The sequence below is a fragment of the Mesoplodon densirostris genome, chromosome X, assembly GCF_025265405.1.
Source record: "Mesoplodon densirostris isolate mMesDen1 chromosome X, mMesDen1 primary haplotype, whole genome shotgun sequence".
Taxonomy (NCBI): domain Eukaryota; kingdom Metazoa; phylum Chordata; class Mammalia; order Artiodactyla; family Ziphiidae; genus Mesoplodon; species Mesoplodon densirostris.
Window position 1 is genome coordinate 125,904,408 of NC_082681.1, and position 26,802 is coordinate 125,931,209.

The 26,802-nt window shown below is 40.2% G+C and overlaps 1 protein-coding gene across 1 annotated transcript in view; it reads right to left on the minus strand.

The window, feature by feature from the left end:
• Positions 1 to 12,436: 12,436 nt before the first annotated feature.
• MOSPD2 (motile sperm domain containing 2) overlaps positions 12,437 to 26,802 on the minus strand; it is a 61,945-nt gene continuing 47,579 nt past the window's right edge. The window contains exons 11-15 of the mRNA XM_060087879.1: positions 25,311 to 25,407; positions 24,426 to 24,522; positions 23,670 to 23,799; positions 15,431 to 15,533; positions 12,437 to 14,828 (exon numbers count right to left, since the gene is read on the minus strand). Coding sequence (XP_059943862.1) covers positions 14,691 to 14,828; positions 15,431 to 15,533; positions 23,670 to 23,799; positions 24,426 to 24,522; positions 25,311 to 25,407 — 565 coding nt within the window. The 3' untranslated portion in view covers positions 12,437 to 14,690. The remainder of the gene's footprint in view (positions 14,829 to 15,430; positions 15,534 to 23,669; positions 23,800 to 24,425; positions 24,523 to 25,310; positions 25,408 to 26,802) is intronic.

The window sequence follows — 26,802 nt, forward strand, 5'->3', positions numbered from 1 at the left end:
CCAGGGAGGCCCTTCATAGGTTCTTGATTCCTTCGAACTCACTCTTTGAAAAGGGCCAAGGACTCTCTATTGTGCTTGCTGTCTCTGTCTCTCTCTGTCTCTCTGTCTCTGTCTCTCAGGTTACCAGGTCCTTCTTGAGAAGTGATATTTTCTTTGGTGCCTCTATAGCTCCTTCATAATTGATTGGCTTTTCCAAGCCTACGTTTGAGGGGCAACAAAGCAGATTTCTATCTCTTGGAACTTCCTGAAACTGTAAAACTTTGAACTTGCAGTCCATTTGATTCAAGCCGTGTTTGTTTAGGGGCTGCCTGGCAAACAGTCTAGTACTATTATGCATGCTCTTTACTGGAGGACAGGCAAATCCAATATTGAATAAAATGAGTCCTGTGGGCAAGGAAATTTCACCTATAATTGAGTCAAAGAACAGTAGATTCAACAGCTAGAGAAAAATGTACCTGGAGTAAATAAAATGCATTTGTATTTAGGTACCTCACAGGAGTCAGTCACCTTTTTATTCTCCCCTGAACCTTGATCAAAAAATGTATACTGATTTTTGTTTTTTTACATATTTATTTATTTTGGCTGAGTTAGGTCTTCGTTGCTGCACACGGGCTTTCTCTAGCTGCGGCGAGCGGGGGCTACTCTTCGTTGCAGTGCGCAGGCTTATTGCAGTGGCTTCTCTTGTTGCGGAGCGTGGGCTCTAGGTGCGTGGGCTTCAGTAGCTGTGGCACATGAGCCTAGTTGCTCCGCGGCATGTGGGATCCTCCTGGACCAGGGCTCGAACCTATGTCCCCTGCATTGGCAGGCAGACTCCCAACCACTGCACCACCAGGGAAGCCCCTGTATACTGATTTTTAAGCCATGAAATGGAAGGGTTAATAGGTATAAGTAGCCAAAGATCAGTGCCAGAACCTTTGAAATTCAAAGATGTAAGTGAAGAAGAAACTACTACTGGCATGAAGTGAAGTACTCAGTAGAATTTCTGTCTTCAGAGAAACATCAAGATGGAAAAGAAGACTCAAAAAGGAAATGCCATTAACACAGGGAGAGGCAGGCTGAGATGATAGGATTATATGCAGTTATATCCAAGTCTGTCAATACTTAGAAAATGCCATTAACTTGAAACATACTTACATTTAATGGCTGTAATGAAATCCCCTAAATTAGGATTCTCATAATGGCCTTGAGGTCTATTTGGATTTGCCTTTAGTGAAGGAAAGCCAACAAAAGCGGGTGTGTTTCCCGGAGGTAATAGCTGCCTATGGGCTATGAGCTGGGGCCCAAAGTCATGCATGGGTTGGCTGAAATCCTGCCGAGCAGAGAGCAACAATGGCTGCCATTCATGGTAAGCTTCCATCTAAGGGAGTCAGAAACACGTTTCACATATTTGATCCACAGAAAGGTAGCAGACAAATATTGGTCCAGATAGGGTTAGGAAGGAAGGGAGAGTCAGACATAGGCAGTCTGGTCATGACTAAAATATAAACTAGCTATAGGGGGGAAAGTGGACATCGAAATGCAAATCCACAGGAAGGTCTTGGAGCGTGCAGGTAGCATTGAGTTAAAATAGACTTTCTGCCGTATTCAGTTACTTTTACAAATGGAATTTAGAAAATGAGAGTCTGAAGAGCTATACCAGGCTGAGCAGTATAGATCTTTATATTTACATGGGTCATGGCATTTTAACTTGGAAGCATCACCTTTGGCTCTGACAAATTTCTGTTGCAGGCTGGGCTTACAGGCATACAGGATCCCTTCAACATGAGTTAATACTCCTAACACAATGTTTTCCCAAGTGTATTCTTAGGATACTTAGTCCCAAAATATATTGCTTGAAAAGAGGATTCCACGGTTATAAAAATTGAGGAAATACATAATATTCTCAGAGATTTGTCAGGCACATTAGTACACTAAAGAGACTGAGAAAGTTTATGGGGGAGAACTTCAGTTTTGTTTAATACAGTGTTTCTCAAAATTGTATGACGATGGAAGCCTTTTGGCCCAGAGTAAACTGTAGAATTAGTATTCTAAGGGATCTCCTTGGGGGGAAATGCAGGCCTATGGAGAGAGAAAGCAGCACTTAAGAAACTGCTTGGGCATGATATTAATGAAGCTATAGTCATTTCTGCTGAGATGCGAGTAAGGTAAGAAAAGCTGGGGGAAGCTTCCTGCTCACTCAACATCTGGGTGAGCCTGAACACTGTCCGGCCCTAGTGAGCCCATGACGCATGACGGAAGGAATTCCATCATTGTGAGGCTTGGAAAGACAATGGCCTTGCTGACCCATAATTCCCCTCAGGGCTGCAAACCAGCTATTCTAGGTTCTTTGAGAACAGCCACTGTCTCTTTTACTTGATATTTTTCCTACGCCACCAAGTTACATGCTTTGCCTAAAGCTGTGCTTGGTAAATGTTAATTAATTGACATTAATAATTAATTAATTCTTAATTAACAAAAGCTAGAAACGAGGAAGGGGAAGGCTAACCTTGAACTTCAGAAGAGTCTATTTTTTAAAACTAAGGAATTAATTCCTTCATTAAGTAGGCTCCACCCGTGTGGCAGGTATGTGCTAGGTGCTAGGGACTCGATGGTGAATGTCATCCCTTCCCCTTGTGGAGTTTATAGTCTAATGGGGAGAAAGGCATTAATAAATGTCACACAAGCAACAACATGGATGGACCTAGGGATTATCATATTAAGTGAAATAAATGAGAGAAAGACAAATATACGATATCACTTATATGTGGAATCTAAAAATATGATACAAATGAACTTATTTACCAAACAGAAATGGATTCACAGACATAGAAAACAAATTTATGGTTACCAAAGTGGTGGGGGGGAGATAAATTAGGAGTTTGGGGTTAACATATACACAGTACTATAGGGTTTCCCTAGTGGTGCAGTGGTTAAGAATCTGCCTGCCAAAGCAGGGGACAAGGGTTCGAGCCCTGGTCCGGGAAGATCCCACATGCCATGGAGCAACTAAGCCCATGCGCCACAACTACTGAGCCTGCGTTCTAGAGCCCGCGAGCCACGACTACTGAAGCCCAAGTGCCTGGAGCCCGTGCTCCGCAACAAGAGAAGCCACTGCACTGAGAAGCCTGCGCACCGCAACGAAGAGCAGCCCCCTCTTGCGGCAACTAGAAGAAAGCCCGCGCGCAGCAACGAAGGCCCAAAACAGCCAAAAATTTAAAAAAACAAAAAAAAATATACACACTAATATATATAAAATAGATACACAACGAGGACCTACTGTATAGCACAGGGAACTATACTCAGTATCTTGTAATAACCTATAGAAAAGAATCTGAAAAAGAATATATATATGTGCATATATATATGTATAACTGAATCACTTTGCTGTACATTTGAAACTAACATAGCATTGTAAATTAAATATACTTCAATTAAAAAAAAGTCACATAAATATCTAAATATAAGCAGCAATAAGTGCTATGAAGAAAACATGGTGGTATCATGGGAACATCTGATAGTGGAAACTGATCAACCATGTCCTTGGAAAGAGAGAGGCCTTTTCTTTTTGAGATATCATTGATATAGAACATTATATTAGTTTTAGGTGTAAAACATAAGGATTCAATATTGATATATATTGCAAAATGATCACAACAAATCTAGTTAACATCTATCACCACATGTAGTTACAGAATTTTTTTTTCTTGTGTTGAGAACTTTAAAGATCAACTCTCTTAGCAACTTTCAAATATCCAGTACAGTATTATTGACTGTAGTCACCATGTTGTACATTACATCCCCAGAACTTATTTATTTTATAACTAGAACTTTGTACCTTTTGACCCCTGCACCCATTTCGCCCACCCTCCACCTCCATGCTCTGTAGCTATGAGCTCATTTTTTGGTGATTCTTTTTAAGAGTCCAGAAATAAGTGAGATCATATGGTATTTGTCTTTCTCTATCTGATTTATTTCACTTAGCATAATGTCCTCAAGGTCCATCCATGTTGGCATTAATAGCAAGATTTCTTATTTTTTATGGTTAAATAATATTCTGTTGTGTATATATTGTGTATTTATCCATTCATCCATCAGTGGACACAGGTTGTTTCCATGTCTTGGCTATTGTAAATAATGCTGCAGTGAACATGGGGGTGCATATATCTTTTTGAATTAGTATTTTTGTTCTCTTTGGATAAATACCCAGGAGAGGAATTGCTGGATCATATGGTAGTTCTGTTTTTAGTCTTTTTTTTTTTTTTTTTTCGGTACCCGGGCCTCTCACTCTTGTGGCCTCTCCCGTTGTGGAGCACAGGCTCCGGATGTGCAGGCTCAGCGGCCATGGCTCATGGGCCTAGCCGCTCTGCGGCATGTGGGATCTTCCCAGACCAGGGCACGAACCCATGTCCCCTGCATTGGCAGGTGGACTCTCAACCACTGCGCCACCAGGGAAGCCCTGTTTTTAGTCTTTTTGAGGAACCTCCGTACTGTTTTCCGTAGTGGTTGCACTAATTTACATTCCCACCAACAGTGCACAAGTGTTCTCTTTTCTGTACATCCTCGCTAACACTTGTTATTACTTGTCTTTTTGGTGATAGCCATTCTGACAAGTGTGCGGTGATATCTCATTGTGGTTTTGATTTGCATGTCCCTGATGATTAGTGATGTTGATCATCTTTTCATGTGCCTTATACAGTTGACCTAAGGTACCTTGCTTACTGGCCATCTGTATGTCATCTTTGAAAAAATGTCTCTTCAGATCTGCCTATTTTTTAACTGTATTGTTTTGTTTGTTTGTTTGCTATTGAGTTGTATGAGTTCTTTATGTATTTTGGATATTAGCCCCTTATCAGATATATGATTTGCAAATATTTTCTCCCATTCTGCTAGTTGCCTTTTTTGTTATTGTTGTCTGTGCAGAAGCTTTTTAGCTTGATGTTGTCCCACTTGCTTATTTTTACTTTTATTGCCTTTGATTCTTGGTGTTAAATCCAAAAAATCATAGGCAAGACCACTGTCAAGGAGCTTACCCTCATGTATTCTAAGAGTTTTATGATTTCAGGTCTTACATTCAAGTCTTTCAGGTCTTACATTCAATTTGGAGTTAACTTTTGTGTATGGTGTAAGGTAGTGGTCCAGTTTCAGTCTTTTGCATGTGCCTATCTAATTTTTCCAACACAGTCTACTCAAGAGACTATCCTTTTCCCATTACATATTCTTGGCTTCTTTGTCATAAATTAATTGACCATATATGCATGGTTTTTTTTCTAGGCTCTCTATTCTTTTCCATTGATCTATATGTCTGTTTTTATGCCAATACCATACCGTTTTGATTACTATAGCTTTATAGTAGAGTTTGAAATCGGGAAGCATGATGCCTCCGCTTTTTTCTTCATTCTCAGGATTGCTTTGGCTACTCAGGGTCTTTGTGGTTCCATACAAATTTTAGGATTGCTTGTTCAATTTCTGTGAAAAAATGGATGGGAATTTTGGTAGGGATTACATTGAATCTGTAGGTTGCTTTGGGCAATATGGACCATTTTAACAGTATTAATTCTTCTAATCCATGAGCAGAGAATATCTTTTCATTTATTTGTGTCTTCTTCAGTTTCTTTCACTAATATTGCTTCACTGTACATGTCTTTCACCTCCTTGGTTAAACTTGTTCCTTGGTATTTTATTCTTTTTGATGCACTTGTGTATGAGATTATTTTCTTAATTTCTCTGATAGTTCATTATTAGTGTATAGAAATGCAACATATTTTTGTATATTGATTTTGTATCCTGCCAGTTTATTGAATTCATATGTTAGTTCTAACAGTTTTTGGTGGGGTCTTTAGGGTTTTCTATATATAATATCATGTCATCTGACAGTTTTATTCTTCATTTACAACTTGGCTGCCTTTTATTTTATTTGTTTTTTTGCCTAATTGCTCTGGCTAGGACTTCCAATACCATGTTGAAGAAGAGTGGTGAGGGTGTGCAGAGAGGTACCTTTTATGAACAAATGAGGAGCTGAGAGCCACCTTGAAGGTGGGAGGTTGGGATGGGGGGAAGTTCCAGGCATAGAGATGGAACCAGACTATTTAGAGGGAGAGAGAGGGGGGAAATGAGGCTGGGAAGGTCGGCCTTCAGCAGCTTGCAGGCCAAGTTAGGAAATTTAATCATGGGCTGAGAGCCATGGAAGACACTTAAGGTTTTAACCTGGGGAGTGATATGATAGGATGTGCATTTTCAAAGAGTCCTCAATGTCCCTGACTACAGTATGAAAGAATGACTGCAGAGAGTCAGAGGGGAGGCCCGGACACTGCCTGAGATTGTTGCAGAAGTCCAGGTGAGAGATGCTGTGGATTGAAGAAGGGGGATGGCAGTGGAGAGGGGAGGAACCCTGTACGGTCAGTGATGAAGGTCAGGTTTCTAGCTGGTGTAAATGTGTTACTGAACCAAACTGGGTTCTGCTCGCTCACGTGCAGTAAAGCCGATCTATTGACACTGGGCTGTGGTGAAGGAAAGTGCAGCATTTATTGCAAGGCCAAGCAGGGAGTATGGGTGGCTAAGGCTCAAAAGACCTGTTGGCTTTCAGGGAAAGGGTTTTAAAGATGAGGTGAGGGAGAAGGTTCTAGGGTATGTGATCAGCTTGTGGACATTCTTCTGATTGGTCGGTGGTGAGGTAATTGGGACTCAGCATCATCAACCTTCTGGTTCCAATTGGTCTAGGGTCTATGTGCTTGTGGCTAACATGCAGTTAACTTCTTCCACCTGGTGGGAGTTTCAGTATTTGCAAAACAGCTCAAGGATATGGCTCAGAATATTATCTGTAGTCCTTGAGGAGGAACTAAATTTGTTCCGTAGCTAAACTATTGTTATTTTGTCTTGCTTGTTTTCCTTTGTTTCTGCTTTTTCTCACTCCTCTGATTAAATTTGCTCTTTTTAACTCGGGGAAGGCCTAAAAGGGTAAAGTTTTTCTATAAACAGGAGGCAGGCAGAGGACCTGGCAGGGGGAAGGTCTGTCCCAGGAAGGCCCCATAGGGTCCTGCTTGATTACCATCCTCCCTTTTCCTTGATAGTCCTAAATCTTGAGGGGGAATAGGTGTGGAACAAGAAAGGGAATAAAGTTTTGGATAGAGAGGTTAATCAGAAACTCAGCAGAGGAACTCAGTTTTAGGGGTACTTGGTTTTACATGGATGGAGGGTGGTACCATCCATTGAGATAGGAACTGGAAAACTAGGTCTGGGGGAGGATCATGAGTTGTTTTTGACATTTTGTGATGGACACATGGGACTGCTGAGTTGATGGTGGATACATATATCTAGACCTAGAACAGGAGGTACGGTTAGAATATCGAAGGGTCAGTGGCTTGCTGGTGCTAATTGCAGCCCTGGGTGTAGAGGAGATCACCTATGGAGAGAAAGGAAAGAGAGCCCAGTTCTAACTTTAACGTCTTGAAGACCTGGTGGAGGAAGGTGAGCCAGTAAAGGACAGTAAAGTGGGAGAAAAGAAAAGCAGGAGTTTGTTGTCTCAGAAACCTAGTGGTTGATACAGCCAAATGCTGCTGCAAGAACTCACTTCAGATTCAGGCTGAAGCAAGTCCAATGGAAGAAGTGATACGGAGGTCGTTGCTGGACCTTAGCAAGTACTGTTTTGCTAGAATGATGGAAGTAGACACTAGAATGGAGTGGGACAGCAGGGAGCAAGGTGGAAGTGGAGACGTGGTGAGGATCCTTCTTAAAGAGGTTTGTCTAAGAGGAAGCCCCTATTTTACTTCTGATTTTGGCCTTAACTGTGTGAGCAACCTCACTTATATCTGGCTCTCAACTCTTAGAATCAAAATGGTCTATTGCACTGTACATAGAATGGTAAATGTGAATGTTTTCCTTTCATTCATTCCCAATTCTCTTGTGTCTCTTAAGAGAATCTTGCTGACGGTGATTCTAGTTTTAAAGACAATACATATATTTATTATACTACATGACCCCCCCCAATACATATATTTATTATACTACATGACCCCCCCCACACACACACTCTATGAAGCAAACCAAATGCTTTATCTGGTGTTAGAAAGGTTTGGACTCACCAAGATATGGTTACTATATCCATCTCTATTTTGGCACCTTCCCAGTGAATTTAGGAAAGAAAATTCTGACTATACTCAATTCTGCCCTAAGCACTGAGTTTAGGATATAATTCCTCTATAAGATACACCTCCACCTTTAAAGACTAAGATCTTAAGTGGTTTAGGAGATCTCAGAGCAGTAAATACTGGGTTTACAAGGAAGCTTTGCTTTTTACATCAGTTTCCTTTTAAGCAACGTATTAGTTCAGCCACATGAAAAAAATTTAAATTTTGGTAGACTGCATCATACTATTGTTATTCCCCCTAATTATAACCTTCTCCCTCTCCACCCCTGCAAAAGGAAGTAGCTGGAGTCACGGAGTATTGGAAAAGTACCTAAAACACATTTTTGACATTTAGTTTATGACTGAGAACAGTGATTTGGTATTTGACTCAAGCACATTTGCCTGTTAGTGGGTGAAAGCAGTTCAGGGCAAATTTAACTGCAAATAGTAAGTTCTACTGAATGAATCTGTATGACAATATTAGGGTGAGGGTTTGCTGCAGAAAAGAGAGAGGAATATTGGCATGGGAAAGACAAATGATTCACGTCTTAGTTTGTTATAGTCCCAGATCCTGCAAAAGGGGACAGTCATAATATTAGTAGTTTTAAAGTTTCTTGCAGTCAGAAACAAACATACATAGAAGGTAAAATCAAGTTTGAATTCATGGGGCAATAGCAAATCCATGCAGAAGGAGTTTTGGGTGACTTAAAAAAGCTAGTGACATTTTCAACACACATATACATACACTGCTCTATAATGACCTGAAAATTTGCAGGGGACTTTTTGGAATAATAGAATTCAAGGCACTGGACTTTGATACAAAGTAAATTAGATGGAAAATATGCTGGGAATCATGATGCAAGTCTCCATAAGAAAAGGATTTTTTTCCTTTCTTAGTTTTAATCTTTTCTCATAGCTACCTTAACAGAGCATATGTATGTCCGAGAACACTAATTTAAATAAACTAACTGAAATGGATTATTCAGAAAAAAAAAAGGAAAGTTAAAAAAGACTAATTGTTTTTCACTACAGCTTCGTTTACAAAGGCACACAATTACTGGAAGTGCTCTTTGCCCTAGCACATTAACTCATCATGAGAATGTTTCTTGAGTGTTTATGATTGAATCAATGTTTAAAATAGTGGAGACATACTTTCCCTTAACAAATGACTTATAAAAGTTTGAGTATTTGTGTGCACTGAAGTTATGAGACTGGAGAAAGCCAACCGGGATAGAGACATACTGTCCTCCGCGACTCTCATTTGATGCCTAACACAGAAGTTCTAGTCTATTTCTTTTCATGTGAGGACACCTGTGAATTCAAAGCAATCAGTCAGACTGGGTAAGATTGGGTTCAGCTTTCTGACCCTCTGTCTCCTGGTCTGCAAAGTGAGGGGACCAGATTGGATGAGCTTGCAGGTTCTACCCAATACACACTCTGTATAACCCTTTCCCTTGAGTGGGGGCTGGGGCTAGTGAATGTGATGGGATAACACTCCCATGATTTAGGTAAGCTTACACAGCAGGAGGGATTTGTCAGATGTAAAGTTTCTAAAGAGTTATCTTTGAGTTCATCAGAAGGGAGATTTGTCCTGGGTGGATCTGATCTAATCAGGTGAGCCCTTGGAAGTGGATCTTTATCCAGTTGAGCCCCCACGGAGGATGCCATTGGCTGACAGTGTTGTGAGACCTTGACCAGAGAACCCAGCCATGCGGTACCAGACTCAGCCCACACAAACTATGAAATAATTTGGGTGGTTTTAAGATGCTCACTTTGTGGTAATTTGTTACGTGGCAATAGAAAACTTCTATGATCTGATTGTATTAAACACATGACTCCTTGAGGTGACTAGACTATGGCTGAGACAACTAGCAGCTGCACACCCTACTAGGTGCCCTTCTGCAGAGTGATGGATAAACCTCTCAGAAGGTTGATGCTGCACAACACAGCCCTCCATCAAAGTAAACAGTACATTAACCTGTAGGTTTCAAACCTTTCACAAAGTAAGTTCTGTCTGTAGCTTAGAATTCCAAGTAAGTTTCCAACCAAGGGTCTTGAGTGGTTATTTGTGTTTTGTCACCTCTGCTTCTCAAGTATTCCATCTTCTCTTTTGCCTCTCCTGCTGTTTAGGGTAGGTAAAGTTCTCAGAGCTGTCCTTTCAACATTGTAACCTGTTACTCAGATGTGGCAGTTCTGAGTGGTTGTAACAAGCAGTGGACTTGGGAGACTAGTTCAACTCTTGGCTCTGAAACCAATTAGCCTGTGACCTTGGGAAAAAGAATTATTTCTCAGGCTCTTGGTTTCCTTATCTGTAAAGCACAAGGTCTTATCATGTATTCTCACATTGTTCAGACAAAGGAACACGAACAACTGGTATTTGCAAGGATCACTCACATTCTCTAGAAAGACCTGAAAGTGTGCATGATCTTGTTCCTATGGGTCAGAGAGATGTTCCTCTGTATTCTTGCCAGTTGAACCAGTTGTCTCAAATATTTTAACACGTGCAAGAGACTGGCTTTACTTTGCATGGCAGGGGACATGAGTAGGGTAGGGAAGAGAATCTTTGGACATTAGAGGGAAGTAATTATATTCAGTGTTAAGAATGAAATTGTTATGAAGATGTGAAAGATCCTATGTGATATTTTTATGGAATTGTTAAAAATGTAAGGGGAAACTGTTATGAGTGGAATATTGCAAGATGAATTCCAGGTGTGGGTGTGCTGTTATGACGGGGTGTGGGTGCAATGGTGGAAGGAAGCATCAAACCAAGTCTTCCTCAGACTGGTAAGGGATACTCCTTTACAGGATTCAAGGCAGTTGATCATCACTGGCCATCTACATGCGTCCCTTGACCTGGGCACCAGAATTCAGAGTGAAGTACCAAGAAGGCAAGGATGGGAGTACAAAGCAGGGAAAAGTTTGGAGAACTGACATTTGGCTTTGAGTGAGATGGGATATTCAGGATATCAACCCAAGTGTGAAAAGTTCTAGGGAGCTGGAATGGAAGGTGGTGGAGGCAACATCAGGAAAGCCAGGCTAGCCTCTCCGGGGCTGCTTTTAAATGCAAGATTTCCTCTCACTCTCACACTCATCCTGGGAAGTTGTACTTTGATATCAGAGGCACTTAGGGATGAGGAAACTGAGGCTGAAAGAGGTTAATTAACATTCCTGGGTCACACAGGTAGCAAATGTCAGAGAGGGGACTGGAACCCGGGCATTCTTTGTTCAGAGCCCTCACTCCTGACCACCACTCCCTCAGCTGGGACAAATGGGAGGACTTCCATTCCGTGCCCTTGGGCCAGGAAGAAAAGGGGAGCCCTATGCTTCTGGGGACCCATGTTGTTCTGACATCAAGAAACCTCAAGTTGCTGGTAAAATTTAGAGAAGAGCTGAGTTGCTGTAAAGTTAACTGATCCTTTTCTAGCTGGAGCTTTCCCCACACAGGAGCTCTTTCCTAGAAAATTGCATCTTTGGGGAAAGGAGGCCACACCCTCAGAGGCCTGGGTAGGTGTGGGGCTCCTTTGTAGGTTACCGGTCTGTCTCTGTGGCTCTGTTTTGAATTTCTCCCATGGTTTTGTATCTCAACCTCTTTTGCAGTTTAGAAGATGGACCTGTCCTTTTCGTTCTATTTTATGGAGCTGCACTTGGGAGTTGTGTCTTCCAGTGGCAAGGGGAACCACACAAACAATCCCCAGGGCCTTTGCCATCACTATCCGGGGCCGCCCCTCCTGAACCACATACACGTCCCGTGCTCTGGTGCCTTCTCGCCGGGACCACCTGCCATGCGCCCAGCAGCCAGGTAGGACTTCTTGTCAGCCTGCTTCCTGCAGGTTCCTGTCGGCAGGCAGGTGTATAGGTACTAGGATTGAGGGATGTAGGGCAATTCTGACATGTGTGGCCACTCTAGTGATAGGTTCTGTGATGGAGCCCCCAGCTGTGACAGTGAGGCCAATGCTAAGTTGGGAAAATGGAGAGCTCCCCTGAAGAGCAGTCAGACCCTGACCCAAGGGCGAGGAGAAACGGGACACACTAAGGACGGGTTCACCTGATGACACAATTGTGTCTTTGGAAGTTTGTGGTGCCGTCCTTATAAAAAGGTAAGTAGGTCCAGAAGAAATTAATGCGATCTTTGAAAGGTCAGAGTGAACCCTGAGCATTGATTTTTAAGATGCTTTATCAATTAGAGACCAGAGGTTTTTCCTGATGATATTTATTGCATAAATGTAATTATTTTTCTAAAACATATTAAAATAGAAAACATGTTCTTTTGATCAATTTATACAAAGAAAATACCAATATAGTAATAAAAATACTGAAAATATATGAAAAGCACCAGAACATTAGAGAAATTACACCGGCAACAATTCTAGGAATATATTTTTTTTTGCAGTTGTACAATAAAGTGCTATTAAATCCAGTCAAAATTAGTGGCAAGATATAAAAACCGTTATGGTATATTATGAAATTTGAGGCTAGGTTTACCAGCAATTTTATTTTTAGTCTACTTGCCTATAATGATATTTCATTAATGTTTTCATGGAAACTCTATGAATTTCCATTCCAAGTGAAGATAATTTAAATCTGAACGTTGGTCCTTGGTAATTTGGTCATGAACAGGTAATGACATATTAAAAAATAAAATTATTAATTATAGCATACTCAGTCATACAAACATGATTAAATAAAATCAAACGAAGACACAATAAAATCAAATGTAAATATACGTGATCAATTAAGACAAGTACAAAAGTTTAGATGCCTTTGATTTTATGGTTAATTTTCAGTAAATTTTGCTTAGTCACATTTAATAGACACACAAATGTTAACAAGAAATGTTATTATATTCAACTGGCCAGACATCAGGGAAAAACATTTTAGTGAGTCAATGTAATTTTCATGTGAAACATTAAAGGGACACCGTCAGGACAATACATTTCCAATTTTGACTATTTCCTCGCTTATTTGCTGAAGAACAAAACACATACAGATACTTCGGGATTAGATTATAACAAAGCCAGGAATCTAACATATAAGGGGAAATCGCTGTGCACACACACAGGGACATACTATGGACAGTACTTAGGGTGGGCTGCAGTCACTTTAATATCTGAAGGTGGGAAACTGAAACAGAAAAACCCAAATTAAGACAAAGTATCAGACCAGTGTCCATTTAAGGTTTTATTTCCTAGGCCAATTTTGAAGGAACTCTATTTTTTCATTCTTCATAACGCCATTTTGGAATCATCACGTTCTCAAGATGAAAGCCGCCAACACTACAACCTCAGAATAAAACATTCTGCAAACATGGCTCAATCAAAACTCAAAATTTATTTTACAGGCAGACTATTTTTTTCTTTCATATAAAGTATTTATATGTGAACCAACATGGACCAAACCTGTTTATATTAAATGAGAAAACAAACTACTTTCATTAGGCCCTGCTCGCGCGAGGTGTATCACGTTACGAATTGAGGAACCGTCCTCAGTATTGCTGTGACAAAGGCAGAATATATCAGGTGAGTCAGTTAACCCTGGTCTGAAGTTTTTACAGTATTTTTCACTCTTAAACGGAGAAGTGACACTTTGGATTTATTTTTTTCACCCCTACCGATACTCCAGTCTTTCGTCAAGTTCCCTTCTCATGGCTGATTTTAGCAAGGAATTGAAAGGTAAATGAATTATACTGCTATGCATCTCAAAAACTAACTTTTCAAAAAAATTTTATCTAACTCCTTTCATTTAGAAAGGAGGGTGAAGATGGTCCACTGGAGGATCAGGCCTTTAAAATAAGTGAAGCAAAAGGGTCCGTGTCCAGCCAGAGAGAGCAACGTGACACTGTGTAAAAAAAAGACTGGAGAGGTTCTTCTTCTGGACGTTACTGACTGACAGAATTTAGAGAAAATCCAACCAGACTTAGTTCCCCAAATCCTAGCTAAATGAGAGTGTGAGTGTTCATTAAAAAGTCTGAGAGTAATAAAAGGCAGGCAGGCCGTTACGGAAGACGGATAAGAAACAAAGGCTAAAGGTAGTTTGGCATTAAGTAGTTGTACATTCCAAAAGAACATCGACTAGCATCTGTTAGTAGTTCTCAAAATTACAAAGTCATGGTTACAGAAATTACTCTGTATGTTTTTTCAATATACATGTTCTTCTATATACATAGAATAGAAAAGCTAATAAGTGGGCTCAGTTATAATAATTCTGTCCAAAAAAAAGCAGATGACAGTTTTTGGCTGCAACAAAGCATGTTACTTTTCCGTTCAGCTAACATATATACACGATAAAACAAGCTTTAAAAGTATTAAAAGGGAAAAATAAATTATCTCTATTAAGTCACACAACAGATACACCTTTACTTACTTGACTAACTACCTATAGTCTCTTATAATCATTATCTTCAGCGTTTCCTTATTCTAACAGTTTATTTTCAAGACATGTTTCAGTTCCCCCCGAATGCCATACATGTCCTTGGAGGAAGGAAGCACAGATGTGCACCCCTTTCCGCACGGTGGAGAAGTTCCGGGTTCCGGGTGTTACTTCTTCCAACTAATGAACGGAAAAGCCGTGTTTCCTACCGAGCACCACTGCTTTAACTGTACAACAGATAGAAGAAAGAGATGACCAAAGCAAGCGAGAGCACTGTTAAGGAAAGCAGCCACTGCTGGAACCAGATACAACGCTGAACTTGGTCTTCAAGCTTCCTGTTGCTTTCTAGTAAACGATTGAGCTAAAGAGGGGAAACAAGGACGAAAGGTTTGTATCAATAAAACAGTACAATAATCACGTGCGTGACAAACAGGAATACGAGAAATCCCACAAACGTTTATGGGATACAGCCCATCTACTCTGAAAGGCTGGGAGCTGGAAACACAATGCAGAATTAGGTTTGGTTGGTGAACGGATGTGTATCTGTTTCTTCTCATTCTGAAAAGGTCTAATCCTCTTGTTGAGAAAGGAACAAAGCAATCATTTCCTGGAGGTACTGAAACCAGCTATTCAGAAAGAGAGCCCCTGTACCTTTTTCAAATTTAAATGCACTACATGGTACCTTTTCCATGAGATCAAGTTCTTCGATACCCCCCAAAGCACCATGCGCTTTGCTATAAGGTCCCTAGTCCAAATTGAAATAGCCGGAGCTTTCAGAAAGTTAGTTAGAAGATCTCCAGAAGTAACTCACCACTTACCATTTCCGATCTGGCTTCCCTTCACAAAGAAGAGCGCATTCCTGTCGTGTCTATGCCAAAGGTTTGCTTTATGTCAGTGGGGAAAAATGGATTTCTAATATTGATTAACATTAAAGACTTTTAGTTAGGAAGAAAGAACACTTACTTGTAGATAGAGATCTTCACTGGTTTTATCTGACATGTTAAAGGCATGGTCTTTTAATGTAAGAGTGGTTGGCTTAGTGCTCTCAACAATATGGCATCTTAACCTATGAAAGTACAAAGGAAACATAACTTCTTAAAGTTTTTAATGAATTTTTGAAAAAAAAAATGAAAACAGCTAAACACAGAAGTGTATGTAACAGAGGTGAAAGTACTCATTCCTCTCCCCAGATATATCTAAGGGAGCAGCTAGCTCAATGTGTGTTTATCTTTGAAGGCGAGCAGAATTTGCCACCCCAAAACGTGCCTCTGTGGCACAAGGTTTATCTTGAGCTGGTTATTTTTTTAAGAAAAAGCAGACAGAAGTGGAAACCTTTTTCACTTTTCAGTAAAAGCTCTGAAAAGTGAATAGAAGTTACCTTTTTGTGAGACATGCACAGTTACAAGGGAAATTTCCATCTGTAAGGGTATCTCCCTCTCTGCCAGGTAGAGGAGGATGACTTTGTGTCTCTAGAAACTCTTATCAATGGAGAAGGCAGAGACTTAAATCCGCAGGACAACCTTAGCCATGTATGTTGTACTTTTCCCACCATCCTCCCAGAACTGGCTCCCTCACCACCAACATCATCTTTTCCCTTTAGCTGGGGTGGTATTTAAGGTGGTGTCATGGGCCATTGCGGGAAGTTTTACTGTTTTCCTGGGTCTCTCAAGTATACAGGAGGTATACATGCTATTAAACTTCTGTTTTTTTCCTGTTTTCTTCTGTTCATCTGTCTATGATTACGGGGGTATGGCGGGGCGGGGGGATCTTAGCCAAGAACATAGAAAAATAAAGGGAAAATTATTTTTCCTCTCCTATAGTTTGGCAACCTACCATGGGAGCTGCTGAGATGCCATACTCACTTGGGAGCCTGCAGATGGGATTCTGGAAAACTGGCAGAAGCCCGAGAAGGGTAAGAATTCTTACCAAAGTCAGCTCTCCTGGATCTCAGTCTGGTGCAGTTGAGAGAGGAAGGTAAAAATTTCACCTTGTCCCTTCTTTTCCAAATTGAGATTAGCAGGAGAAAATATTTGTGTCAGCCAGTTCCTTAGGTATTGTGACTTTGGTAGAGATTATTGTTACGAGTATTTTTGTCTTCTACTGGTCCTCTTTCCTCCCAGAGATGGTCACTGTTTTCTGTCTTTTGTGTTGCCATAAGGAGAACCATAGGACAGGTGAGATTTTCCTTTTGTTTTATCCTGTCTTGGGAGCTTGGCTTTATGACCAGTGAGAATAGTCTCTCTGGTCTCTGCCGGCTGGATGATGCATATGTCTGCATCCATCTGGCGACCACCTGAATAGGCTGGGGATCCGAGACACTAACTGGGAAGCAGCATTCTCTGATGGTACCGGCCCTCGTGGGCATCTGTCATAAGGGCCCCTTGTCGTCTCAAACTTGTCGTCTTATTTAGGGCTGGAAAAGTCCTATTCCACTAGTGCTTACCCAGTGTCGCAGGTTTGTAACTGAAGGCATATCACATTCTTAGGGGAAACTGGAGACACTTTTCACGACCCCATTCTTACCACCTGTGACAATGAAGGTCTTTGCTTTCTTAGGCTAACGCTGGGAGTGAGCTTTCTGAATCGTGTGAGGGCTGCATCTTTTGCACCCCCTTTCGGGATGCCTCTTGCATCCATGGTTAAGCCATAAAAAGGCTTATAAGTTTGAGTTGCTATTGAGATTAATATAAGATCCTACTACTCATCAATGGCCAAGTGGTGGATCTTTTGAATTGGAAAAATTTCTGTGTTTAAACATTTTTTAGAGAGCTCTCAGCCTAAACAATTATCTTGGTATCTATGGAAAGACCAACTTGAAAGGAGGACATGAAGGAGTATGGTGGCCAGCCTTAGGGACGTCCTTAGTAAGATGAAATTACAAAGCTCTTTTTACCTCCACTTTCAGAAGATATCTACCAGATTTAGAGAAGAGTTAAAAAGATTAGTGGCCAATCAGTTCCCCACTCATAGGGACCTTGATTGGCTGCTAAGGGGTGTTCTTCACACCCATGATTCTACTGTAGTTATCAGACAAGCCAGATGGCCCCCTAGGGAAAACAGGCACACTCACACGGGCAGCATGACCAGAATTCCTCCCAAATATCAGGAAATGGATCAGCTGAAGGCCAATATTCAGGGGCTGACAGAAGCAATAGTAGGGGCTTTTTCCCCCTAAAGGTGAATTGGTCCAAGGTTGAACTGTGCACTCAGAAAAAGGAGAACATTCAAAGGCCTTTGTTGAACGCTTTGTACAGACTTTGTAAAGGCATGCTGCATTAAGCCCTGAAACTCCAGAACACAGAAATCATTGGATTTCCATCTTAATTGGAAATCTCCCTGATATAAAGCAAATTGAAGAAAATGTAGTTGGATGGGTAGGTCAGTCCCTTGATGCCATTCAGGCTGCAATCCAATTTTTTGAGGAATTAACAGCAACTGTCTTTGTCTTGCAAATCTTCACAAAACCAGAAATTCGGCTCTAGAAGCAATTCAAAGTTCACCTATTCTAGCCATTCCAAAACCTGCCCTATTTATCTCAAAATTACTTGTAGGTATTATAAATACCTGCCCTATTTATCTCAAAATTACTTGTAGGTATTATAAATAGACCAGGTCACTGGAAACAGAACTGTCCTGTACTTAGAAAAGTAAGACAAAATTTAAATGGTAATTACTCTAAACCTCTGATAATAGGTAAAGTACCCCCAAAACGCCAGGAAAAAAACTTACTTTCTCTGTCCCTTTGAGGTGTAAATTTTCTACCCCACCTTCTCTAGGACCTGGTAGCCAGCTCTTAGAAATGCAAACTTTAGGAAAATGAAGCTCATCAGAAGTTAAAGAAAAGGAACTATTTTGAAATTGGGCAAATGAAAAAAGCAAAACAACACCCCCACACACGAATATTAGTTTTTTTAAAAAAAAGCTTTAGCACTCTGAGCAGGTAAACCAGAAACACAGTTCAGATCCAACTGTTCTTTTATAAGCTAGTGAGTTTTGTGTCATTGTACCTAATTCATGGCTAAAATATTGGAACCAGAGCTATAAGGTCTCTGGTTTGCATCTGTATGTTTACATGTGTGTATATATGTATGTTATAAATGTGTGATATTTTTCTACCTCTGAATGGTACTGCCAAGATTAATTCATAAAAACTATTCAACTGGCTTAAAGAAAAATAAGCGCTTTTCAAATTGAATATTCCTAAAACTCTCAGAAATATAGAAACTAACCCCCAATTTTTTTCATGTTCACACGATCTGGGATAACCTTTCGTAAATAAAAGCTAGGTTAAATCAAGACAGTATGGTACTGGCACAAAAACAGAAATAGGGATAGAAAGCCCAGAAATAAACCCACGCACATATGGTCACCTTGTCTTTGATAAAGGAGGCAAGACTATACAACGGAGAAAAGACAGCCTCTTCAATAAGTGGTGCTGGGAAAACTGGACAGCTCCATGTAAAAGAATGAAATTAGAACACTCCCTAACACCATACACAAAAATAAACTCCAAATGGATTAGAGACCTAAATGTAAGGCCAGACACTGTAGAACTCTTAGAGGAAAACATAGGCAGAACACTCTTATGACAAAATCACAGCAAGGTCCTTTTTGACCCACCTCCTAGAGAAACAAAAATAAAAACAAACAAATGGGACCTAATGAAACTTTTGCACAGCAAAGGAAACCATAAACAAGATGAAAAGACAACCCTCAGAATGCAAGAAAATATTTGCAAACGAAGCAACTGACAAAGACAATCTCCAAAATTTACAAGCAGCTCAATATCAAAAAAACAACCCAATCCAAAAATGGGCAGAAGACCTAAATAGACATTTCTCCAAAGAAGACATACAGATTGCCAACAAACACATGAAAGGATCCTCAACATCCTTAATCATTAGAGAAATGCAAATCAAAACTACAATGAGATATCATCTCACACCAGTCAGAATGGCCATCATCAAAAAAAAAAAAATCTACAAACAGTAAATGCTGGAGAGGGTGTGGAGAAAAGGGAACCCTCTTGCACTGTTGGTGGGAATGTAAATTGATACAGCCACTATAGAGAACAGTATGGGGGTTCCTTAAAAAACTAAAAATAGAACTACCAAACGACCCAGCAGTCCCACTACTGGGCATATACCCTGAGAAAACCATAATTCAAAAAGAGTCATGTACCACAATGTTCATTGCAGCTCTATTTACAATAGCCAGGACATGGAAGCAACCTAAGTGTCCATCAACAGATGAATGGATAAAGATGTGGCACATATATACAACGGAATATTCTTCAGCCATAAAAAGAAATGAAATTGAGTTATTTGTAGTGAGGTGGATGGACCTAGAGTCTGTCATACAGAGTGAAGTAAGTCAGAAAGAGAAAAACAAATACCGTATGCTAACACATATATATGGCATCTAAAAAAAAATGGTTCTGAAGAACATAGGGGCAGGACAGGAATAAAGATGCAGATGTAGAGAATGGACTTGAGGACACGGGGAAGGGCAAGCTGGGACGAAGTGAGAGTGGCATGGACATATATACACTACCAAACGTAAAATCGATAGCTAGTGGGAAGCACCCGCATAGCACAGGGAGATCAGCTCGGTGCTGGGTGACCACCTAGAGGGGTGGGATAGGGAGGGTGGGAGGGAGACGCAAGAGGGAGGGGATATGGGGATATATGTATATGTGTAGCTGATTCACTTTGTTATACAGCAGAAACTAACACACCATTGTAAAGCAATTATACTCCAATAAAGATGTTGTTAAAAAAATAAATAAGATACAAGGATGTAATGTATAGCACAGAGAATACAAGCATTATTTGATATTAACTTTAAATGGAGTATAATCTATAAAAATATCAAATCACTATGTTGAATACCTGAAACTAATATAATGGAGTATAATCTATAAAAATATCAAATCACTATGTTGAATACCTGAAACTAATATAATGTAATCAATTATACTTCAATAGAAAACAAACAAACTGGGTTAACTGGCAGGTCTTCAGAGTTAGCAACATTAGATATAATAGAGACATGCAACCTTTATTCTACCTGGGCTTACTATTCAAATAAGTTCATGTTATCTCTGTTACAAAATCTGTCAGCAAGAAGAACACCTTGGCATGATGGCTGATTTTGTGTAATGTCTCCTGGCATTTGTATGAAGAGTCTAAACAATTGTTGGTAGCAAGCGATTTAGATAAATGTCAGTGAGATAAACGTTAGGTGAACTTATCAGCAATGAGTATATTTGTATGAAGAGTCTAAACAATTGTTGGTAGCAAGCGATTTAGATAAATGTCAGTGAGATAAACGTTAGGTGAACTTATCAGCAATGAGTATATTTTATGGTATATCTCTTACAAAGAGTTTTCCAAATGTCTTTGGTAACTTGAAACTTTAGAGTTTTGCTAAGTTAAATGATAGGAAATTCACTGAATATCTAGATCATTTCCAAATAAGATAAAATACTGAAACAAAATTCACTGAATATCTAGATCATTTCCAAATAAGATAAAATACTGAAACATTAATTACTACACATAGGTTTATCTACTTCTGGCTTCTTATTACAGGATGAAAGATACTTGGGTATATTAGTAAACATATCTTGTGCCACAATGAAAAACTATACTGTGAGGAAGTATCTATTTCTAGAAATTATGAAGTATATCCATAAATTTGCCAATCTAAAGAATGCTGGTGTAACAGACTGCAAGTGCTTATTTATTAGTTTTCACTAGAAAGTAAGGTTTCTAAGGATTATTAAAATGACTAGATAAGTATATCAACCCTATACATAAGAATTAGGATATGTTTTTGGGCAAGAGAAGTAGGGAGGTGCATTTTTGTTAAGGGAAGTGAAAGTGATTTTATCCTAAAGTAAAGCTATAGTTATTTCAGAGTAGCAAGTAGGAGAATAAAGGACAAACCAAAAAGAAAGAAAAACACCCCATAATTTTGAGGTACTGTTTGATAAGAACTTCAAAAGTAGGCCCTCCTGAAACGTAACTTGAAAGTTTAAACGTCTACAAACATGTCACAACTGCCACGAGCCTTATCTAGATCTGTGTTCCTTCTAACTTCCTCAGGAATTTCACTGTCAATGGTTTATTGTGTAAGGTCAGCCTCTCCTTCTGAAATGGTCCTTACTGTGGTTTTAAACAACGCTCAAATATCTCCAATTACAAAATCCCACACAACCCCTTCTCAACACAGTCTTCCTTCCAACTGTGACGCTGGTCCCTCCCCAGCAAGCCATACCTCCAGAAGTCTTACTACCTCGGTTTCTTTGGCATCTGGCTCCTACCAACTGAAAGTGTTCCCCGTGAGGTCATCAATTACCTCCATCACGTCACCAGCACCGGCCACCTCTCACACCTCATCCCTGACCGACATGGGCAGCACTTGGCTCCTCTTTTGTGAAACACACTCTAACCTGGGCCTTACTGACACAGCTCACCGACTGCTTTCCCTCCCGACTCCCTGTATTGTCCTCCTTCATTTGGCTACTAAATATTCCTCTGAGCTGTGCCTAACTTTCACCCTCTCTCGCTGGGTACAAGTTAGACCTAGCCTAGAGGAAATAAAGCTCGTCTTCCCAGGCCCATTCTTATTCTTCTTGTTCTCCTACCCTCTCCGAATTGCCCACAAAGGGTAATCGTTCTCCCAGTGGTTTTACAATGGTACCCAAGCTGCTCCTCTGGGCGCTGTCTGCCCCCAACATTCTTTCTTACCATGGATCCTCTCACACTCTGTTCCAGCCACATCTGTATTCTTTCAACTCCTTATTTGAAGATGCAACTTAACCACAACCCTTACTAGGTTTCTCAGCTTCTCATCTACAAAATGGGGAGAATAACTACCTATGACCTAGGGTTGTTTTAGTGACTAAATAAATAAATGAGAGTAACACACTTAAATGGAACTTGCTACATGCCAGTACTAGTCTAAGTGTTGTTAACTCACTATCACTCTTTCACCTATGTCTGCCCACAGTCTACTTTTCTACAAAGCCTCCCAGAGTAATCCTTTAAAAAAAAAACAAGCTGGTCACCTCATGGCTCTGCTCAGCACCAACTAATGGTTTCTCCTCTCAGAATCAGAAGTTCTCACTATGGCAATGATCTGGCATCCCTTACTGGATTCAGGCTCCACTGATCTCCTTGCTGTTCCTCACCCAGGCCAAGCACACATCTTTCTCATTTATGGTTCCCTCTACCTGCAAAGCTCTTTTCCCCGTTATCTAGGTGGCCTTCTCTCATTTCCTTCAGGTCCTACTCAAATGTCATCAGTGTGGCCATCCTTAACTACCCTCAACGGAGCTTTCTCAATCTTGATACCACTGACATTTTGGGCTGGATCATTCTTCGTCATGGGGCGCTGTCCTGTGCATGGTGGGACATGCAGTAGCATCCCTGGTCTCTACCTACTAGAAGCCCACGGCACCCCACTGTCCAGTTATGACAACCAACAACGTCTCCAGGTACTGACAACCGTCCCTTGGGGGGCAAAACTGGACACACTCCGAAAAAAACCCACAATCAACCTTCTTCTCTATTCTCCTCCTCTTTTCTATACATCTTTTTTGCACACATGCACAGACATACATGTATGTGCCTATATAGTCACAGGGTTTTCTCTTAAATAGGATAATTGTCATACATATTTTTCTGTGAGTAGGTTTTTTTCTTTTCCTAATAGTATATCACAGATGTCTTTTTCCTGTATCAGAAAAAACAGATGTACTACACTCTTTTGAATGGCTTCAGAGTACTCCTTCGCAAATGCATTTCACTATTACTTTACTGATGAACATTTACATTCTTTTCCATTTTTCACTACTGCAAACAATTTCTGTGAAAGTGTTTCACTGCAGCAAACATTCTAGTACATAAGGTGAGCATTCCTACAAAGGTAACTGCTGTAAGAGAAAATCTGTGTTTGTAATTTTGACACATCCAGATTCTTGCATTGGCCAGCAAGCAAATCTCTGCTATTAGCAATCTCCTAGAGAAACTCCAGGTCTTGTACCCCAGAGCCTTGTAGGGGTTGGGGCCCAGAGTGTAAGCCTAGATGTCTGCCAAATGCCAGGAGGAAAGGATGCCTACTTACCCATGTAGGCGCATTCCTCTTTGGGATTTTTCCCATTGCAATTTGAGAGCCTGTAAGGGAAAAAGCATACCTATGCTCCATTACTTTGTTTCTGGGAACTTCTTTCCAGAACTGAGTCAATTCTGCTGGGCCTGTGCCAGATGACTGTTCCATTTCTGCAGCCATGATCAGAAAACGGTCTTGGGCAGAGACTGTTAAACCTGCATTCCAAAAGGGTAACTTATTATATAATAAACAGGAACCTTTACAAAGGGACAAAGGGTTGGCTATGTGGCTTAAGCATTATTCTAGAAAACAACACTAAGGAAAAAGAATAATATGGAACTTTTTTTTTTTTTTTCCCTGGTACGCAGGCCTTTCACTGTTGTGGCCTCTCCCGTTGCGGAACACAGGCTCCGGACGCGCAAGCTCAGCGGCCATGGCTCATGGGCCCAGCCGCTCCACGGCATGTGGGATCTTCCCGGACCGGGGCACGAACCCATGTCCCCTGCATCGGCAGGCAGACTCTCAACCACTGGACCACCAGGGAAGCCCGGAATGATCTTAAAAAAGGAAAAAGTTCTCCTAAAGATGAAGCATTTTTTTGTTTGAAATTCAATTTTAACTGGCATCAGTTTAAACAATTTTACTTCTTAAAAAATTTTTGTTTTAATGGGAGCCATTCACCCGTCTCATTTTACAGGTGAGAAAACAGATGCCCAGAGTGTGGTGAGGTGACTTGCTGATACCCTGCTAATTTCTAGATTCCAGTCCAGCTTTGCTGAGTCATCACCCAGCCCCAGGCCCCCCATAACACCCCACTGTGGCCAGCCAGGTGACAACTCACCCCCATGGGGAGACACAACTATATCAACTGATGCACCCGGATCACAACTGCTGTTGCTTGGCTTGACTCTGTACTTTTCTGGAGCAGTTGTCCTCACCTGTTTACAAAAAACAGTAGTCATATAACCTTTATGCTCTTTGGGGGGAAATGGCTTTAAAATGACTTAAAAATCATTAATAAAGTGTATAAAACAATCTTGGTGGTTATGTATAGAATATATCTTTTCCCATCTGCAGGAAAAAAGCATCTCAATCTACTAGAAAAAAACACTCATCAGTCTATTACTTAGCCTTCCTCTTAAATTAAAAAAAGAAATCCAACCATTAAATATTTATCCTGTTAATCACCTGAATTTAATAAATCATGTTCAAAAAACAACACACGTTAGAACACATTACAATAGTGTCCAGAAATTTAAAAGCAGTAATCAAAGGACATCTAGGAAGTAGATGATTTAAGGAAGTAATACCCTACAATAGGGGGCGCAGTGGTGGACTCAGTCCTGTTATACTTAATGCTCAGTGTCAGGTTAGTATCCAGTATAAACTATACTCCAGAATATACCACATATGGGGGAAAATGCACTTTAGATTTTATAGTTTTATTTTTTCACTCTCTCTATGAATTAAATTATTCATACAATGGAAAGTGATTGTCTTTTTTTTTTTTTTAAACAAACAAACCCTGGGACTAATTTGGACTACCCTATTACTGCACATTAAAGACTAAGATACAGACCTCAGGGAAAATTTTAGATAAGCTGTGACACACAGTTAGAGATAGAAGGCAGTATAACAAGCCTAAAAGTAGAAACAAAAACACTGTGCAAGTTCAAAATTATCAATCTTTCAATTTTCACATAATTTATATCTTTCAGATATTTACCTTAAATGCCACTATGTTTTTCGTTACATTTGTCAACATTATTAAAGCTTTCTTCTCTTCAGATTCTGTACTTCCAAAATACAGTTCTTCCGCTGGGCTAGGTGGCAACAAAAGCATAAGACAACGGTATTGCTCAGAATAAATGACAATCTAATCATCAGCTTGAAGAAAAACATTTGGTTAATATTTTACACTCATTTGTATAAAGAGATTTCATCAAAGAAGATTACAAAACAATACCTAATATATTTTGTATTTTAATCTTACTGATTCAATGCACACTAAAAAGTCCTATGGTTTCCCCCAAGATCTAAAAGCAAAATAGGAAAGAACAGGAGCGAATTAGGAAGATTCTGAATTAGTCCTATAATCAGCACCATCTTAAGGTTTATTTTATTAAAACTCTTTGGTAGGTGATAGATAAAAATCAAGAGAAGAAATTGCTGCTTCAACTTTACCTAATTACAAACATTAGAATGGGGCACATTTTTATACATCAACAGAAAAGAGTATAACTTAAAATGATCATCAGGGATATATTTAAGTAACAGAATAAGTCCTGACTATAGAAAGGTGTTTTCTAAATAATATGGAAGGAGAAAAACACAAAATATGGGGCGGGAACTACAGGAAAAAACTGTCAAAAAAATCAGTGAGGCTCAAAATGCAAATTTTACTATTATTGGCCACTGTATTTTAAAAATAAAAAGACTCAAGCAAAGTTCGTGTAGTTTAATTACATGAGCCAAATCAGGTGCCTCCAAATGATGCAATGGACTGTGATTTTTATTTATTTATTTACTTTTAAAAAAATCTATTTTTATTTTTGGCTGCATTGGGTCTTTGTTGCTGCACATGGGCTTTTCTCTAGTTGCAGCAAGCTGGGGCTACTCTTTGTTGTGGTGCATGGGCTTCTCATTGGGTGGCTTCTCTTGTTGCAGAGCAGGGGCTCTAGGTCCACGGGCTCAGTAGTTGTGGCTCTCGGGCTCTAGAGCGCAGGCCCAGTAGTTGTGGCGCATGGGCTTAGTTGCTCCGCAGCATGTGGGATCTTACCAGAGCAGGGCTTGAACCCGTGTCCCCTGCATCGGCAGGCGGATTCTTAACCACTGCGCCACCAAGGAAGCCTGGACTGTGATTTTTAGATAAAAAGGTGAATTCTTCAGATAGCCCTTGACTTTGAGCTCCACCTTTAAATAGATTCATTTTATATCAGGAATATCTGCATATCAGAGATATTTATTCATGTAAAGAACACACATGTTAAAATAAGCGCTCTCCCAGGAGAGCTGTGCCCAGCTTTGGACAAGACATAAATTAGCATGGTTGCTGGCATCTTTTTAAAACCCAATCTGAAATATAACACAGAAAAGACAGGAAGGTTATGGATCTCAGAACTGCTCTCAGTATCCAGCACAAAAACCATGAAAAGCTCTAGGGAGACAGAGGTTGGGAGAGACAGAGAAAGAGAGACAGACAGAGAGAGAGAGAGAGA